The sequence below is a fragment of the Syngnathus leptorhynchus genome, chromosome 1, assembly GCF_054491065.1.
Source record: "Syngnathus leptorhynchus isolate UIUO chromosome 1, UIUO_Slep, whole genome shotgun sequence".
Classification (NCBI taxonomy): domain Eukaryota; kingdom Metazoa; phylum Chordata; class Actinopteri; order Syngnathiformes; family Syngnathidae; genus Syngnathus; species Syngnathus leptorhynchus.
In genome coordinates, this window is record NC_141195.1 from 21,591,610 (window position 1) to 21,611,173 (window position 19,564).

At 42.6% G+C, this 19,564-nt stretch overlaps 1 protein-coding gene and 1 long non-coding RNA gene across 4 annotated transcripts in view; both read left to right on the forward strand.

The window, feature by feature from the left end:
• The first annotated feature begins 274 nt into the window (after positions 1–274).
• On the forward strand, positions 275–11,203 carry LOC147062674 (sodium/potassium-transporting ATPase subunit alpha-1). Its single transcript, XM_085923368.1, has 23 exons — positions 275–468; positions 4,607–4,720; positions 4,846–4,905; positions 5,642–5,743; positions 5,836–5,937; positions 6,009–6,122; positions 6,216–6,350; positions 6,417–6,534; positions 6,607–6,875; positions 6,944–7,252; positions 7,642–7,776; positions 7,846–8,041; positions 8,110–8,285; positions 8,364–8,500; positions 8,604–8,754; positions 8,832–9,000; positions 9,076–9,230; positions 9,302–9,425; positions 10,030–10,175; positions 10,252–10,382; positions 10,452–10,553; positions 10,632–10,723; positions 10,851–11,203. Exons 1-23 carry the CDS (start codon positions 457–459, stop codon positions 10,877–10,879), a joined length of 3,078 nt encoding a protein of 1,025 aa, XP_085779494.1. The 5' UTR covers positions 275–456; the 3' UTR covers positions 10,880–11,203.
• Positions 11,204–11,888: 685 nt separating this feature from the next.
• LOC147062675 (uncharacterized) overlaps positions 11,889–19,564 on the forward strand; it is a 75,711-nt gene continuing 68,035 nt past the window's right edge. For all 3 annotated transcript variants that reach the window (XR_015067559.1, XR_015067557.1, XR_015067558.1), the window contains exons 1-2: positions 11,889–12,018; positions 14,859–14,903. This is a non-coding gene — a long non-coding RNA (uncharacterized LOC147062675). The remainder of the gene's footprint in view (positions 12,019–14,858; positions 14,904–19,564) is intronic.

Sequence of the window (19,564 nt, forward strand, 5' to 3'; positions counted from 1 at the left end):
CGCACACGATGACTCTAAACATATTTTTACATACATTACGTGTTTGCAAATACATACAAAAAAAGTGAATTACTTCTACTTGAGTGCATTGTTTTCCTCATCCATGATAAATAAAGTCTATTCTGATTGCAAGGCAAGCTGAAAAAAAAAAGGATATGGATAGATAGAGATAGATTAGAGCAAGAAAAACGCCCAATAAATGAGGACGCCCCGCCCTCATCCGTGGGGTTGTCATGGCAAGGAGCATGACGTCACAATGGAAGGAACGCCGTCTATAAGTATGGGACATTGAGCGCGGCCGCTTTCGAGCTCGCAGAGAGGAGCAACACGTGCAGAGCATTTGGAGGGAAAATTGCATGATTTTAATTTATTTTAATGTGTTTCACTGAATTTTATTTTAAGGTGGATTTCTCCGTGTGAATTTTTATTTAAGAGGGAAGATTTATCTCATCAGCCATGGGAAGAGGAGTGAGTAGTGCAAATCTTTTTTTTCTCCCCTCCCCTGAATCCAAAAGATGCATTCAAACAAGTGGTTATCAATTAACGCCCAATATTGCCATTAGTCGAGCGACGATCTTGTTGATTTTTTTTTTTTTTGTGTCCAGACACTTCCGTGTTGTTTTCATCGCCTCGCAGCGTTTAACATAATTTTGCATCACGAAGCGCTCATGTTGCGTAACGGGGATGTGGCTGAATACTGATGCTGAGCAACTTTGGCTTTCTGTTTATTTCTCCGTGCCAGAAATATTCTGATTCTTTAAGCGTTGCATATTTGGCGCAGCTGTTATTTTCTAATGGGAGGGACGTGCTCACCTTTTTATTGCCCAACTTTATGTAAAGTCCCATCTGCGCATCTCAGATATTTTACTCGTGCTCATCCTCACAATATGAAATGTTTGACATCGTTTTGTTGACATTTGATTTCCATTGAGAGGGTAGCGATGGACTCTGTCTACCTGTTCGCTCAACATTGTTTTTGATGAAGTTGCTGTGGAAGTGTCGAGCTCTGCCACACCCCACCACGCTGCGCACCACTGAAACTCATTATCGATTCAGCCCGAGGGATGTGGAGGTGCTTGAGGAGAAAAAAAAACAAGGGGAGCTGTCGACCAGATTGGCGTCTTTAAGCCTCCCCTCCCTTTTCTTCTTCCTGGTCTCTCTGCATGATGCTCCCGCAAATTTGTATTTGCTCCGATCTTGGCCAATAGCTGCTGGTATTTTTTCTTGGTTCCCATAGTTGCTGAAAGGCAAACCCTGCCCCCCCCCCCCCCCCCCCCCATCCTCATCCCCACAGTCTCTTCACCTCGGTTTTCTCAAATAGCTGCCACACGTGGAAAAGATGATCGGTGCCGCTCGGCTCTCCTGGTGTGAAGAGGCAGGTGGTCAGAGCCAGAGGAGAGGATTGTTGTTTCTAGGACCTCTCCATGTTGGAGATGATACTCGCCTGAGCTTTTTCTTTTGTTTCCCCCCACATCTGCCTCAAGTTGTAATAAACAGATGAGCTGAGAAGGAGTTGATGAGGAGTGTGTGGCGATGTAAGGAGACAACCAGTTACCGCATTGCCGCCATGGAAAGATCCGATAAAAGGGCTGCCCTACTTTGATTTTATGCACGCTGTGAGATTGATTATTTGAAAAATGAGGTGAGAGCTAAAATGCAGATAACATGATTTATTTTCAGAATTGTCATTTTGACTTGATAAACATGAGTTTGGATTTACAAGAAACCACCACGCCTGAGGAAAAACAATAAATCAGCTTGACCTCATGTCTCGTCACACAATCACTGCTTAACAAAAAAAATACAAATTCAAACCGATAACATCAAATTAGAGGCGGATGACTGCGGTTTTATTTAGTTGATCCCCTCAGGTCATTATTACTGTCAAATCATAAAGACTGTTTTTATAAATAAGAAACAAATGAAAATGTCAAACTTTGTCAAAATTTTCATTCCCTTTTTTTTTTTTAAAGTCCTTTTCTTCAGAGGTTGAATACAATATCTCCCTCTACTGCGACAAGCTGCAATTAGATGCTCATATGTTGTCGGCTCTCTCTTGGATCATGACAAGCACCTTTGATTGAGATGCCCTGTTGTTCTTTTGTGGAGATGTCATTTTCAACATCACAAACATGTGCACCATACAAGAGCCTTGGAAATAATCACTTCAAGATTGTCGAAGCGCCTTTTGTTTCATCCGAATCTTAATCTGGCTATTCTATGACCAGCATGTCGCAGCCCATCAACGAGAAGTGTGTTTTTGAGCAGACATTAGTGACCCCTGACCTTCCTTGTACTTTTCTGGATGACTGGACACAATGTTCCCGACTGCAGAAAGTCTTCCCCCTAGATAAAGTTGGCCGGACGGCGTGGAGCGATTCCACAAGATTCTGCGCTCTTGACTTTAATCTTTGAGGCTCTTATTGGACCGAAAAGCAGCTTTGATTCAATTTGAAGACATTACGGCCCATCGAATTGGCTGAGCGCTTGTTATTTTTCGCCACTGATCCAGCATTTAGTCTCGTCCGAAGGGGCACCCTAACTACACGATTACCTCCATTGTTTTTCATTCTTTTTCTACCTGATCAGTCTGCCCACACAACTCCCCAGGGGGTTTAACATTCCTTCCACTTTGCAGTCATTGTAAGTTCAGCACAACTTTTTTTTTCTCATCTGTGACTGTCCACACACTCCTCTGTCCCCCTCCTGCTGTGTCCTACGTGCCGCCTCGCTCTGACTTTCCCATCTCTCTCAGCCAAGAGCGAGTTGGAAAAAGCGTGGGAAAAGGGGACCGTTTTTTCTTTGCTTCATTCATAGTCCTTGACCGTCAATGAAATGCCGGCTGATGGCAAGAAGATTTTGGAGGTTGGTTTCTATGGTACGACGTGGCTGGTTTGAAAGCTCGGCTCGTGTAAATCTCGTTGCCGTCAAGCTGCCCGTCCAACAACAAGGACCATCGATTCATCCGGCCTCTTTTGTTTTGAATGCACGGTAGTGAAAGTTGCACAGGACGTGAGGTGAGTGTCAAAACTCGGTGCACTTGTCTTCTTTCTGAAGGGCTGAAGGGAAGTAGAAGGGGGAGGGGTTAACACATGTGGTGGACTTGGCCATTTGCATCTCTCCAGAGGCGTGGCTTTGGTCACCGATGGCAACCGGGCAAAGTCCCAGCAGCGCGTGCGCGTTGCCGTGTTCGCTCACATTGTTCAGCACAGCTGAATGAACAGCTCAGGTATCTGATGTCAGTAAGGTCCATTCATGGGAATTCTGCTTGCATATGGAGGGATTGTTATTTTTGTTTGTATGATTGCCATGTGAGATTTTTTTTTGGGATTATTTTTTTGTTTTTGTAAAGCACTTCGTTCCGGTGAAAGCACTATCTAAATAAAGATGTATTTGATAAGATATGTGATGAATTTTTTTTTTCTCGAACGTATGCGCTCATTAATAAGAAAAATGTCCAGAAAATGATCAAATATTGCACACGGGTTAAAAAAGTCATTTTATTTCCCTCCGAGACAAATGTGCAAATCTATAACTTAAGGCATCATTCATCCTTGTAAAAGCACTGGTGGCAAACACGTGGCCAGCGGGCCGTACCCAGCCCGCCACATCATTTATAGTGGCCCATTAAAGCAAGTGGTGTTTTTAGTTTATGGTTCTTTTCAGGTTGGCAGAAAATCTGCATCAAAATTGCAGTTTTTGTTCACTTTACAATATTTTTTTTTTTGCCAAACACATTAATTTATTTGCATGATTTTTTTAAAATTTTGATTTAAATTTGTTGTTAGAAAAGTATATAATAAAGAATTTGAAAAACAAATTGAAAAAAAAAAATTCACATGCCGCCAGAAAAGCCCTCAGAGGGAAAGAAACCATGACTTTGATTTGGCCTGTGATGTCCAAAGGGTATTATCTATTTCTCAACATCACTGACTATAACTACTTTTATTGACACAAATCAATTTTTGTAGACACTGAACCTGTTAGAAATCAACCAGTTTCAGCATCTGAACTGCTGTGGGATTATTTATCTAAAGCCAGATGGCCCCTGAGGACCCTTTCGATGTCCAGAGGCTAAGATCTGACCGTAGTGATGCAGGACCAGTGTTTTCCCAGCTTAGCTAACCGGGGGGTGAAGGGGTTAGGGTGCATGCAATAATAACATGTGCTGAGATCACACACTCTGTTCCAACAACTCCCTGGGAAACTTTTGGAAACATTATTAGTTTACATATTTCCATGACCAAGGACGTGTGCGGGATTTAGTGTTAAAACTCAAGTGCAAAATATCGCAAGGAAGGTGAATGCTTCGCTAGGTGAACAAATGGTTCGTAAGCAGTCACGTGCACTTTCTCCGCTAACATGCTAGTGCCTCTCATCCCCTTTGAATTATAGATGAGCCTTAACTGCTAATTGGCGTTGGCTTGTCGTGATATTGCTGTAGCGACTGGAAAGTGTCTCTTAGGTGGATTTCAAATTAAGAGTGACGTCACCGGCAGGCACCGCAGGCTCACGCTCATCCACAGTCTTGATGTCTTCTTGATGTCTTCTGCTTTATGGCAAGTTGCTCACACACTTTCTTTCCACTGCCCCTTTGTGATTCCAGGAAGGACGAGAGCAGTATGAGCTGGCGGCCACCTCCGAGCAGGGAGGCAAGAAGAAGGGAAAGGGCAAGAAGAAGGAGAAAGACATGGATGAACTCAAAAAGGAAGTGGACATGGTGAGTGTGTAATTGAGCCAAGGAATCTCTGGACAGTTTCTATGGAGACTCCGTCCTCACCGGCCAAGACCATTTGGAACGTTTTCAGCCAATAAAAAAAGCCTTTTTTTTTGTTTTGTTTGCAGGATGATCACAAGCTGACTCTGGATGAGCTGAATCGCAAATATGGAACAGATTTGAGCAATGTAAGATGTGCGACCTTCCACTTGATTTCAAGTTGCACCTCCTCTGCTTCCGCGTCATTGATATGTGCCAGAGCTGAGAAAAGGATAAAGCCATAAAACGACGGCAGGTCCAGCCGCCGAAATGATGGAGTGAAAAATTGGTGAAGGGTTCTTCAACACACTGAGTGATGCGGCACATATTTATTGATTATTTATTTATTCATTTGTATTTATTATGGATGGATATACATTTTTAGATTTATTACTATGCAATGTTAATCTAAAACAAATTTTACATTTGGGACAATTTGCATTTATGCATCCCGACCACCAGCCTGCCTAATTGTGTTCGCCCCAGCTAGAGTTTTTGTTCATGCAAATGTTCTCCGGCTCATGCAGTGAAGATCAAGCAGAATAGTTAATCAGTGCCTTTAAACGTGGGGTCTTCAGGCTCTGCATGTGTGTGCAGTGCTAATGAATCATGAATTATTTATTAGCCATAGAAAACACCCTCTGCCCTGATTTTTTTGGGGGGGGGTTTGGTGACCCTATTTTATCATCTCCCTCTACATTTTTCTATGCGCTCATGAAGGGGATGACCCTTTTCTGTCGCTAGGTAAATCATCTTTGGTCTCCCTGGATATACATTTGTGTGTTCACACTGAGCTAGTTGAGTTCTTTATGGTTGTTTACAGAAGAGGACGAAGCATAGTGACGTTTATGCTTTCTAACTTGACTCGTCTTCGTGCCTCATTAGGGTTTGACTAATGCCAAGGCGGCTGAGAATCTGGCCCGAGATGGTCCCAATGCCCTCACACCTCCCCCCACCACCCCAGAGTGGGTCAAGTTCTGTAAACAGGTAACATCTTGCTTCAAACGTGCTTGGACTTTACGTCCTAGTTTAGTTAAAAAATAATGCATCCATTTTTTTCATGACTTGGCTTCATGCAGATGTTTGGAGGTTTCTCCATGCTCCTGTGGACCGGGGCCGTCCTTTGCTTCCTGGCTTACGGTATCCAGGCCGCCATGGAGGATGACCCGGCCAATGATAATGTAATGAAAGCATGAAAGCATTTCTATTGTTGTTGTGGTGTGGAAGTCTTGATGTCAAAAATATTTTGCAGTTGTACTTGGGTGTTGTGCTCTCTGCTGTCGTCATCATCACTGGTTGCTTCTCCTACTATCAAGAGGCCAAGAGCTCAAAGATCATGGACTCCTTCAAAAACCTGGTCCCTCAGGTGGGTTTTTATTTCTTGTCTTATTTTCCACAGTCTCTCTTAAATCTTCCAAATCTCTCATAATTGACTGAGTCTGTCATGTGTGTCTGAAAGCAAGCACTGGTTGTCCGCGATGGTGAAAAGAAGAACATTAATGCAGAAGAAGTAGTCGTTGGCGATTTAGTCGAGGTGAAAGGCGGTGACCGCATTCCTGCCGACCTGCGAATCATTTCCGCCCATGGCTGCAAGGTAAAAAGAGGGACAGCAGAAATGTGGAATTAACTCCTCATTCACAGGCAATGTGACGATTCTCAGGTGGACAACTCTTCTCTGACGGGGGAATCGGAGCCGCAGACACGTACTCCAGATTTCTCCAATGAGAACCCGCTAGAGACCAGGAACATTGCTTTCTTCTCCACCAACTGTGTCGAAGGTATGTCGGAAGGTTACGTCAAGCAATAAACGCTCCAAAGCACGGAAACTTGAACTTTGTTCACGTCGACAGGAACTGCTCGAGGCATTGTGATCAGCACCGGTGACCGGACTGTCATGGGTCGCATCGCCACGCTTGCGTCAGGACTCGAAGTTGGGCGCACTCCCATCTCCATTGAGATTGAGCACTTCATCCAACTCATCACTGGCGTAGCCGTCTTCCTGGGCGTCTCCTTCTTTGTGCTATCTCTCATTCTGGGGTACTCATGGTTGGAAGCCGTCATCTTCCTCATTGGCATCATCGTGGCCAACGTGCCGGAGGGTCTTTTGGCTACCGTCACTGTGAGTCCCAAGCCTTTGCCCGACCTTAGTGGGCTCTCTCTCGCATCTAATCGGCTTCTTGTCTTTAGGTATGTCTGACTCTGACTGCCAAGCGTATGGCCAAGAAGAACTGCTTGGTGAAGAATCTGGAAGCCGTCGAGACTCTGGGCTCCACCTCCACCATCTGCTCAGACAAGACTGGCACCTTGACCCAAAACAGGATGACGGTTGCCCACATGTGGTTTGACAACCAGATCCATGAGGCGGACACGACTGAGAACCAAAGCGGGACATCCTTTGACAAGAGCTCCGCCACCTGGGCTGCCCTGGCCAGAATCGCCGGACTCTGTAACCGTGCTGTCTTCCTGGCAGAGCAGAGCAACATTCCCATCCTAAAGGTTTCATTTCATTGTTAGCTCAAAATGGCAACGTATCAATGATGCCTATTCATGAGGGATATAATTATGTTCTCCGACAAATATACACAGCTTGCTCTTTTATTTTGGCGGCAATTAAGAGATACTGATTTAGAACTGCCGACTTAGCGTAGCAAACAATGTTCTCGCCACTGTTTATTTTTCTTGGCTTCACTTCTGTCTCATAACAGACCTAAGATTAGTACTCCAACCATGTGTGTTTGCTACTTTCATTCTCCCCGGTGGATAAGACAGTAAAGAAATAAGCCCATAGGCTTTCCTTTCTTTATGGACGTTTAGCCTTTCCGAAAGGCAAACTGAACGGCTTGCACTCGGGGCTAACGGGAGGTGCTCAATGGTTTTTCCTCTAGAGAGATGTGGCTGGTGATGCTTCAGAGTCTGCCCTTCTGAAATGTATTGAGCTCTGCTGTGGATCCGTCCAAGAAATGAGGGAGAAAAATAGCAAGATTGCAGAGATTCCTTTCAACTCCACCAACAAGTACCAGGTACCGTCCGAAAAAGAATAACAATTAGAAGATTAGAAGAGCCTAAACGGTGACACGTTTGTTTCCCAGCTTTCCATCCACAAGAATATCCCAACTGAAAATGAGTCCAGCCATCTGCTGGTTATGAAAGGTGCCCCTGAGAGGATTTTGGACCGTTGCTCTTCCATCATGATCCAGGGCAAAGAGCAACCTCTGGATGACGAGATGAAGGACGCCTTCCAGAATGCCTACCTCGAATTGGGAGGTTTGGGAGAGAGAGTGCTCGGTAAGGATCAGTGGAAGTTTGCTCAACTCATCGTGCAGTTGAAAGACTCATGACCATTTTTTTGGTAGGTTTCTGCCATTTTAATTTGCCCGATGAGCAGTTCCCGGAAGGCTTTGCTTTCGACACCGATGAGGTCAACTTCCCCACTGAGAAGCTGTGCTTCATCGGCCTCATATCCATGATTGACCCGCCTCGAGCAGCTGTGCCAGATGCCGTCGGCAAATGCAGGAGCGCTGGAATCAAGGTTCGCTTTCATTGCTCACTTACTACCGATAAAGCTTTCTCAATATAATTCAAAGTTAACTCGAGGCTTTAATTTCAGGTGATCATGGTGACGGGGGATCATCCAATCACAGCTAAGGCCATCGCTAAGGGTGTCGGCATCATTTCTGAAGGCAATGAGACTGTGGAGGATATTGCTGCTCGTCTCAACATTCCAATCAATGAAGTCAACCCGAGGTACTGATTGAGGGAAATTACTATATTTGATCAGTTGTAGTGCCAGAAGGTTGTCATCTTTTCAATCACAACTGAAAAGAAAGTGACCTAAAATTTGCTTCAGGGATGCTAAAGCCTGTGTTGTCCATGGAGGAGACCTAAAAGACTTGAGCTCAGAGCAGCTTGATGACATCCTGAAGTACCACACCGAGATTGTCTTTGCCAGAACCTCCCCGCAACAGAAGCTAATCATTGTGGAGGGCTGCCAGCGACAGGTCAGACATTCAGTCGTACGCGTAACAATTCTCGCTAAGGTGCCGACAGCTCCTATCGTTCGCTCGTCGCCATACAGGGAGCCATCGTTGCCGTGACGGGGGACGGCGTCAACGACTCTCCGGCTCTGAAGAAGGCCGACATCGGCGTCGCCATGGGAATTGCCGGATCGGACGTCTCCAAGCAGGCGGCTGACATGATCCTGCTGGATGACAACTTTGCTTCCATTGTTACGGGGGTTGAAGAAGGTAACGTTGCCTCTGAACTGTTTGTGCCAAACATTCTTATTAGCGCCATTGACATGTTTTTGTCCTACTCATCAGGGCGTTTGATTTTTGACAACTTGAAGAAGTCCATCGCTTACACTCTGACCAGTAACATTCCTGAGATCACCCCCTTCCTCCTCTTCATTATTGCCAGCATCCCTCTACCTCTGGGTACCGTCACCATCCTTTGTATCGACCTGGGAACTGACATGGTGGGTGTCTGACATCAAGCGGTGTCGTGTCTGTGACTTAGCATAGCTAAATATCGTATACCGCCTTTCAGGTTCCTGCCATCTCACTGGCTTATGAAGCAGCTGAGAGCGACATCATGAAGAGGCAACCCAGAAATCCCAAAACTGACAAACTGGTGAATGAGCGACTCATCAGCATCGCCTACGGACAGATCGGTAAATGTCAAACCAAGGATCTCCACTGTGTCCTTGAGATTTTTTTTCTGGTGGTTAAGTATCTAGGTCTTCTGGAATAAATAGACGTGAAACATAAACCAGGAACAAGCTCACGCTGAAAGAGAACCATGCGTTTGAGTTATGAGACATCAGTGTTATGTTCCGTAATGAAGCCAGGAATAGCTTTGACCTGCTTGATTGAGTGGCCTAAACTATAAAAAAATAAATACAAACACACAATAGGACTGTGGAGTCATCATATTATTTTATGAAAATAATTTAGTGTATTTTCATGTTTAAACAATTACCCCGAATGGACAAGTCCACTGTTCTTCATCTCGTCGCTATCTCGTAATTTATCGACTGGAGGATTTAGGATTGTTTTCAACTTAACGTCACAATGGATCCATTGACTCGGTTATCTGTAGAATGACAAATGTTTTGTCTAAATTTGTTCTAAGGAACTCCAGACTAATGGCTGAATAGAATTAGGTATTGATCTCAAATTTAGTTTCAAGCTCTGTCGCCATCAGAGGTTTCTGAAGTATTTTCCTCGTGACAATGAGGTAATGTCGTCGTTCTCCAATCATGTTGACCCTCGCAGGCATGATCCAGGCCCTTGCGGGTTTCTTCACCTACTTTGTGATCTTGGCCGAGAACGGCTTTCTGCCTCGCACATTGTTGGGCATCCGTGTGTCCTGGGACAACAAGTACTGCAACGATTTGGAAGACAGTTACGGGCAGCAATGGGTACGTCCAATCACATTCGCACGGTGACCTCCGACATTGCCCGTCGTCATTTTGCCGCCTGTGTGTGTGTGCGCAGACGTACGAGCAGAGAAAGATCGTCGAGTTCACCTGCCACACCGCCTTCTTTGCCAGCATCGTCATCGTACAGTGGGCTGATCTGATCATCTGCAAGACCAGGAGGAACTCTGTCTTCCAGCAGGGAATGAGGTTAGTGGAATACTTCAAACAAGAAACCACTTGAACATGAGAACGTCAATCTTCTTTTACATCATACAGGAACAAGATCTTGATCTTTGGGCTGTTTGAGGAGACTGCCCTGGCTGCCTTACTCTCCTACTGCCCCGGCATGGATGTGGCTCTAAGAATGTACCCTCTCAGGTGAACGGGATGCCAAAGACTCACGACGTTCCCGCCTCGCAACGCAGTATCTGATTTCTTTGTGTATGTTTGTTCCAGGGTCAACTGGTGGTTCTGCGCATTCCCATACTCCCTGCTCATCTTTATCTATGACGAAATCCGCAAGCTGATCATCAGACGCAGCCCAGGAGGTGAGCTGAGGAACCGTGCCTTGCTTATCTTGTGTTCCATCATCCTTGTGCTCGCTTCTGCGAGCTCATGTTAAGTTGAAGAAACTACGACATTGCAACCCGGTAATATGTCCTCCTGTGTTTCCAGGTTGGGTGGAACAAGAGACCTACTATTGAAGACCCCATGAGCACGTCAGCTCCTATTTTCTCCTCCAACCCCCATCGTTGCATGAATATTGTCTTGCTGCTCGGAATAAAATTTTAACCTCTGTGGGGGGGAGAAAAAAAAAAATCCCCCATTGAAACATGTTTTTATATTAGTGAATGCTTGATACTACTATTATAGACACACTGAGATGGAATGTGCTGATGATATATGATAAACGCTAATAATGACATGAACACTGAACGTTGACTGACTATGCGTGCCTTGTTTCTGAAACAGGACCAATTTTATACATGTTTTTAACAGTTATCAATGTTCAATAAAATACGCTTGAGTCAGGTCCTACATGTTTCCTGTTCTTCTGATTGAACTGGTGTCATTTTTTTGGTCATGTTCATACTTCACCTGATTTATTTTCCGACGAAGAATAAGATAAGAATATATACATGCATATAAACAACATTTTGGGCATAATTGGGGTCAAGTTAGGAACGTTCTCGTCGTGACCCTGTTAATCAGTAAAGAGACCAATCCTAACATTGCACACCAGGACAGTCCAACCGGTTGCGATCTTGTGGGTGGTAAAACGATAAACCCTCGGCCAACTGATAACTTGGTGGAGAGGGCGCCCAGACCATCAAGCATTTCTTCCGAGAATGTGAATCGGAACACCCTGGAATGGTTGGCTGTTTGGCATGACAAGCTATAATTTATTTATTTATTTATTTATTTATTTATTTATTTATTTATTTAATCACACTTGAGAACTTCCCAAAATCAAAGGATAATATTTTTGATATATTTAACTATGGCATTATTGGCAGCATTCATTTATTGATCATTTGGACTGAATATTTTTTTCTCATGACGCTGCAAATTACGTGCATCATAGTCACTGAACGTTAACATGTGACATGTATGTGCGTAACAAATATTGGGAACGTATCACTTACTAATCAACGGGGCGGTGGGCGGGGCCGGTTAAGTGATTGGTTGAATTGCAAAGTACGCTGCGTCAGACTCGAACTTATCACCCCGAATGTCACTTGGTTGGAAAGAAGGAAGTAATGAAGCCGTCGCCCCATTTTGACAGAATTGCAGACGACCATGCAGTATTTTCCAAGAAAATCTAAATATATACACTAAAAAGGTATGGAGTCAAGTGATGTAAACCTGTGGTTGTACTGTGCAGTGACGTTGAACAAACTGACAACCCACTTGACCGTGCATGCCGAACGCAAATGAGAGGTGTCATACTATAAGACGCACCATCAGCTTTAGGAGGTGCAGTTTCACACTACTGCAAACTACAAACATAATCATCAGGATATCAAATTGCCCTATCTCAGAAAGAGACGGAGTGCCAATCAAATCAACATTATTGTAATTCTAAAGCCAGAATTGATGGCACAGCAGTTGGTTGAATCCGGATCGGCCGTTGTACTTGTAGTTTGTTACTGTAGAACGATTCAAGGCAATGGAGACGAGTGTGTACCAGACAGATCGACTGCCCTCAAAATGAATTGTAATTGGCCTGCAAGTGAATGTTGACAGCTGTCTCTCATCCCAAAGAAACATCCTAGAGCTATTTGGCTTGAACTCAAGTGGCCTGGGAGCTCATTAGAAGGATGTAAAGTGTTTGATGTGTTGCTGGTTGCAGTGTGTCAGCCCCTTGCAAATAATGTTGTTGTGGTAATATACCTCAATATTATATTTGTGGTATTGCTACAGCACTACACTTGACCATTTTTCAATTTTTATGTTGCAACTAAATCCTTTTTATGACCGTATTGGTATTTCAAAAAATATATACGAGATAGTTCTGAAAAGTTCTGGGACTAGCTGTTGTCACTTCAGATATATTCCAAACCCAAACCATGACCCCGTGGCTCCTACGCTTGCGTGCTGTCTCCGGCCCCAGTGTCTCTGGGTTGCCTACGAGGTCTCGCTCAGTGTGGAGAGGCTTAGTTTGTTGTGACAGATGTCATATAAGCTGGTGAGAAAACGCCTAACACAGGATGGATAGAATCAGAGAGAGTTCTCAAATCTGACCAAAGGTAGCCTATGTCCAAAAGTAGATGACATGCATGCTCCCGAGTGTTGAGTTCAACCAAATCCAGCTACTACAATACTTTGTGCTCAAATTGTCACTTAAAAAAAACCATCGTATTTTGGTGTGAATGATGATACTGTTTGGCATGACATGTTGATTTAAATGAAATAACTGGTAAGTGAACCAAACCAATAAAATAATAATAATAATAATATTCTATACTCTATATATTCTATAACAATCAAATTGGGAAACAATAATATGGCAGTACTGCATGTAACAAGACAAAAAATACTGCTACAATATTTTCTTTCTATTTTTATAATATCCAGTCCATCATTCATCATGCCCTCAATATTTTTTCCTCACATGTACTAACGCCTTTAATAGGAGACAGACACCAGCTGAGCTCCAGTGTGCGAGATCCTTCAACACTGAGTGCATGTCAGAGAATATTTATTTTCTCAAACTATGCCGGTTCCGGGCCACAGCTGAAGCAAGCGTCTGCTCGAGAATCTAATTAATTCTTCAAAGTGGGTGCCATCAGCTGCAGAGCTGGCCCAGTCAAACTGTTATATTCCCTCTCTCCATCCGTCACAAGATGAGCTTTCAAGCAGCCCTTAGCTTGTAATTCATTCATTGGTTTGCCGAAAGATCAAGTGGCAGATGTTGAGAATGCCTCGGACTGTCGTGCCTGACCCGCGTTGATTTTGACCACGAATGCATTTAAAACAACCGGAAAGTAGGACATATTGTACTTTAAGCTTACCATGACTGAGCTAAAATTTTCTGTCAAACTGAGGCGAACATGATCCCACAACCAGGAGGGCCAAGCAAGTCCGCGTGTATGTTTGGAGCAGCTGTGTGAGCCAGTGGTGGTGTATTTGCTGTGAGGATCCCAGATGAAGCGCAACCAAACAGTCGTGACACATTAAGTACATTTTTCTGAGTTTGTTACTCTCGTTTTCATTCTTGCTAGAGGCAGACCCTTAGAACAGATGCTCCTTGTCACTTCTAAGAGGAATGAATGAACCAGAACATTTGTCCAAGAGCGGAGGAACCCATGCAATTGTGAATAATCTTTTGTGTGTCTGTGTTGCGTGTGTGTGTTTGTGTGTGTGTGTGTGTGTGTGTTTGTGTGTGACAGGGATTTTATGCATTTTACTGAAAGCTAAATAGAGTAGCATAAACATTTATCACTGCACTGAGCATTGTGTCTTATGCTGCGAAGCAGCAGCAAACACCCCCTCCCTGGGGCCCCCTGGGGGCTCCTGTCAGAAGTCACTATATGTTGGCAGCAGCTGCTAAGTAAGGTTTTTCACTTTGACTAACCAACCCATGCTAAGAGGAGTGAGGCACTGTTAAGTTCTAAGCAGGCGACCAACCCACCCCTGGGTGTTTTTTTTTTTGTGGTTTATTCCATATGACTTGGATTGAGAGACTGAGAAAACTGCATGGTTCCAATAGAAGATAATTTGATACCTGTCTCGAGAGATGTGGTTCAATAGGATTCACGGATGGTTCGATTTTTAAAGGGACAGTGTATATCATTTTATGCCATCTAGTGGTGAACTAATAGAATGCGATGACCCAAGTTGGAAGCACGAAGAACTACAGTACCACAGAGAACACACATTTTCCAATAAAAGCCGATTTGATACATATCATTATATATTATAAGTGGAATAATTTGGTTCAATTTGATGGACTCTTACTCCTTTTTGAATCAAAAGAGAACCTAGACTTGTAAGAATGTGAATAAGTAGACGCAAACAGGAGGTTATAGCTTTGCATATTAATGTTGCACTCAGAAAAGCTTCTGCTCTCTTGTAAAAACTGCCAAAATGCAAAATTTCCTGCTAATCTGCTAAATTTTGGTCTATTTGCATTCCTTATTGTGCCATGACTCGACTGAAATTTCTTCTGTGTGTCTCCAGGAAATCTTGATATGTTTGTGGAGGACTGGATAACACGACGAACATGTAAGTGATCATCAAGTGCTTTGTTGTAATTATGTTCAAGATTTACCTTTGTGATTAGCATAGCAACATGCTAAAGTTGGGCCAAGCAGTATTTTAAGGTTCTACTGATATAAGTATGACTGAGACTCAGAAGCCTCCTTCTTATTGGTTGCGAGTTCACTGTGGTAAGACGCCGCCGTTAGTGGGAAAATGAGATTTAACAGCCATTTGAGCCCGGCTCGGCCACGTTGAAATAAGATTTGCGCGTCATTTCTCGATGTCAACCCCCACGGCTAAAGCAGATAAGCCATGGAAAGATCTGGAAACAGGAAGCTGAAAGATGGCGGTGCAGTCTCAACGATGTTAAAACAAAAGTACCAAGTCTCGTTTGTTACTGACTGATTGTGTTTATGATGAAAAATGAATTTCTAGTTCTGTCACACCAGGTGAAGCTGTTCTCTCCTGTGTAATGGAGGATTTGTTTTTCATAGACACATGGTTGTGCCTCCCTCATAATTAAGACTTGAGACTGCATACTCTCAAGAGATCTTGTGAGGAACAAGGAGATGACGCAAGGAGGCCCTCGCGTCTCAACATCTCACTCTTGAGACAGTTTGTTTTATTCTGCCATTGCTTCATTATTAGCACTTGAGAGCAGAGATTGGAGAAGACATTCTACTTTAATTATAACAAATTAAATGAAGTTCAGACTTGGTGGATGATGTGATAGTGGAGGGCGAAGGTACAATAATGACTCTTCTCTACTTTTAATACAGGGAAAACATAATTCTACAGGGAGCTATGAGTGATCCTGAGGTTCAGGATTTAGCAACATGTCGGTTTTAAGTGAGTTTGCTGCTCACGGCTATTTGTGGCATCACCTGGTTGTGATGTTTATGAGGACCTGAGAGGCATGACGGGAGTCTCGGCAGACACAGCCTTGATTCCTCGCAGTGTAGATCTTCCTTTTGTGTTCCTTCAGTTGCTCGCGGCACTAATTGTGTCTGAACCAGCATTCTGGCAGCCATTAAATAATTAAAAATGTGTAGCAGATATGTCTTGGGTTTAGCATGCTTGTAATTTGCGTCACACTCCTTTCAACAATCACCTTAGTGCGGTGGAGGATAGTTATGTAATATCACATATAATAATACATTTAATAATAATTTAATAATATGAATGAATCAAGGTGGATTTTGTTTCTCAAACATCATAGCTATACATTAGTTTAGGTTTAGCATGCTTGTAATTTGCGTCACACTCCTTTCAACAATCACCTTAGTGCGGTGGAGGATAGTTATGTAATATCACATATAATAATACATTTAATAATAATTTAATAATATGAATGAATCAAGGTGGATTTTGTTTCTCAAACATCATAGCTATACATTACAATCCATAGTAAATTCTGTATTGCGCAAGATTTTTATGGATGGATGGATGGATGGATGGATGGATGGATGGATGGATGGATGGATGGATAAATACTTTATTGATCCTGGGGGGAAATTCAGTTGCCAGCAGTTAAATACATAAATAAACAGATAGTCAATTCAAACATTGGACAGGACAAAAACTATAACAAAAGAAAGAAAGAGAATAAATCTGATAAATAAGTTAATAATAATTAATAATTAAGTAGTTCAAATAAATAAACAATGTCCATGTCCCGCCTCAATAACAAAAAAGATTTAACCACATTCATTTGGTACTTTACACTCAATGCAAATGTCGTCCATCACCGGGTAAGCATTGCCATAAAAGTCACAGCGACGGGGAAGCAAGCTGCGGATGCATCTTTATTTCGCCCCCTTGCAGCTACATTCATGAATAATAGATATGAAAAGCAAAATAGCATATGCCAAAGAGATTGAGGATGCTCATCGAGTCTGGAAGACTCATCGTTCCATTTTGGGTGACGTGGGGGGGGGACTTGGACCTCATTATGAGGATGTGGAGGTTGCCGTTGCGCACTTTCTAAACAAGCTTGTAACGCAATTCGATTGTCACCACTGAAATTAATCAAAAGGAACATTATTCTTTTGTGTGATTTTTTTTTTTTTTTTTTTTTTTTTTTTAATCGAGAAAATTAGTAACCTATAACTGAAATAGTTTGAGTCAGCAACTCTCGGCTGAGAGGGGACAGAAACAAACCGAGAGCAGCTGCTTGAAGACACCTGCCCAATTTGCATGCGTTTCATCGTCTGATGTGACAAACGTCTTTCCATTCTCATCTTCTTTTAGACCTGCACAAGTCTCTCTTCATCATATTGTGTCACATTCTTCAGCCTGTCATTGTCCAACAGCAGCTTTCAATCTCAAAGTAATCAAAGTTGGAGCAGATAATCGAACCAATCAAAAACTTGTTTTATTTGTAAACAAGTTCACCTCATTTATTCTTCTCTCAATTTGGGTTGGGGCATCTTTATTCGCATAAAAATGTTATGCATGTCACATTTCAGCATCAATCAAAAGAAAAAAGTGGGCCAACACTTACGCTGTCATATTGGAACACCTCGAAATGGTTTTGCTTCATATAGCACGTGTTGAGCAAGGGACTAGGTTTGATGGTTCAACATTGAAACATCAAACTGAAATTCTTCCCATAATTAGATTATTTTATGCAATATATTTCTTTTTCATGATTACCACTCCCAAGTAGGGCCTTTTGTTCCACCAGACTAAATTAAAAGAAAAAAAAAAGTATATTTTGAGGTAAATATAGTTACAATCCACATACTGACGATGCTATTAAAGTCACTTGATCTAATGAATGCTACATGTCCTATTCTCCCGCCTCCATCTTGCACATCTGCAACAGAGGGTGGCGTCCCACCCCCAGCGGCGACATCCTGCATGTGGCTTGCATTAGAGATGCATGAGAAGCTAATGAGAAGTGAATGCTGCAGCTGAGTCGCCCTTGCACACACGTACACGACATGTAGGGCTTAACTTTGCTCACATGCATACACTTTTAAAAATAATTGCTACTTTCGATGTGTGTGTGCGTGCTCACTAATGAGATTGTGTGTGTGTAGGTGAGTAGATGCTACAAAATTGTTGGTTTAAATAAATATAAGAATAATAATAATGATAATAACAATAATAATACAAATAAATAATGATAATAATGAATAATAATTTATATAATTGCATTTAACCAAGAACATCTGACATTTATTTTGAATTGTAATTCAGCAGAATTATTTAAAAAAAAAAAAAAAAAAGTCATGAAACCAGCACAGACAAAAATTATGGCACCCATAAAAAGGTTTGATAATAATTTGACCAGCTGGGCACACATATGGTCAGTCGCATTTAAAGTCATTGTGCTGTTTGGTGACACGTTGGACACATGGAACGGAAGACCAGAAATTTGTCTCGGGAGATTGGAAAAAAAAATAGACAAGCATGTGAAAGGTAAAAGTTAGATCAACTCCAAGCAGGAGTCACCGTTGCACATCTTCAGATATTCGTGATCCAATTGATAATAAATTGAAGAGATGAATAGTAGCTATAGCTAATAGCTTTAGCTGGTAGCTAAAGATTCAGGCGGTAACTCCAAGGAAGTTGCAAGTGACTAAGGAAGCTGGGAAGCAAGGATGGAGAGCGACTCATAACAGCTTGACCAACCTCTGCAGAGAAGCTCTTTTCTGAGTAATTTGTTTTTTTAATTTTCATTCTGAAATTCAGCATTAATCTCGCTGTTGAGGCTGTGAAGCAGATTAATATTTGGCCTCGCCCTGCCTGCTTTATTACTGCGGCGAAAGAGGGCAGCTACTACTCTCCAGCTGAAAATAGCATCGTAAAATGAAATTGTGGAATTGCAAAAAAAAAACAACAACAATCTCTCTTTATGGTCTGTTTAAAACAAACAGAATAGAAATATATGAATTATTAACATAGAGCAGCATCGTTTGATTCCTTGTACATTTTTGAAGCCCATGAAAAGCCTCTACACAGAAATAGTCTGCTGGGGTTAAAGGATTAGTTTTTTTTTTTTATCAATAATAAATAAAATAAAAAAAAGTGGCATGCATCCTCCTATATTTCTTCCCGTCACTTGTACATTCTGATTCCGCGCATCACATGCTTCTAACCAGCGCCCCCCCCACCTCACATGCCTGCAAACAATAGATCCTTTTTTTTCCAGAATCCCACTGTCTAATCGTGTTATGCAACGCTGACTTCAATGCATCTTTTCTTGTGCTTGTACTCTTACTGCCTGTGCAGGAAACACTCGACGGGTTCAAAAAACCTCTTGAAGGAAAATAAATTTTCTGTCCATTCTTCCCATTCATCTGGGTTTGCCTTTGCACACCCCGCTAGGAAGGAATTATTTCAAAGTGTAATCAATCGGAAAGCTGGCACAGCGGGAATTATCTCCGTGCTCTTGAGACGCTTGTCTCAAGTCATCCTGATCACCCAAGGCGACACAAAACCTCTAAATCATCTGCTGATTGATCGACGATTCAAATCTTTTTCTCTAGTTTGCTCACGATCTATTCAGCTATCTGACTTCAACTGCAAACACCTCCCCAAAGCGCAAAGTGTTCCAAAATTCCATGCTGTATCTGCTCACTGCAAACTTTTTTGTGCTCCCAGGGATCTGCAACACTGTTTTAACTTCACCTTCAATGTCATCTCGTTTATGTTCGTGTCACTTTTGGAGGCATTGT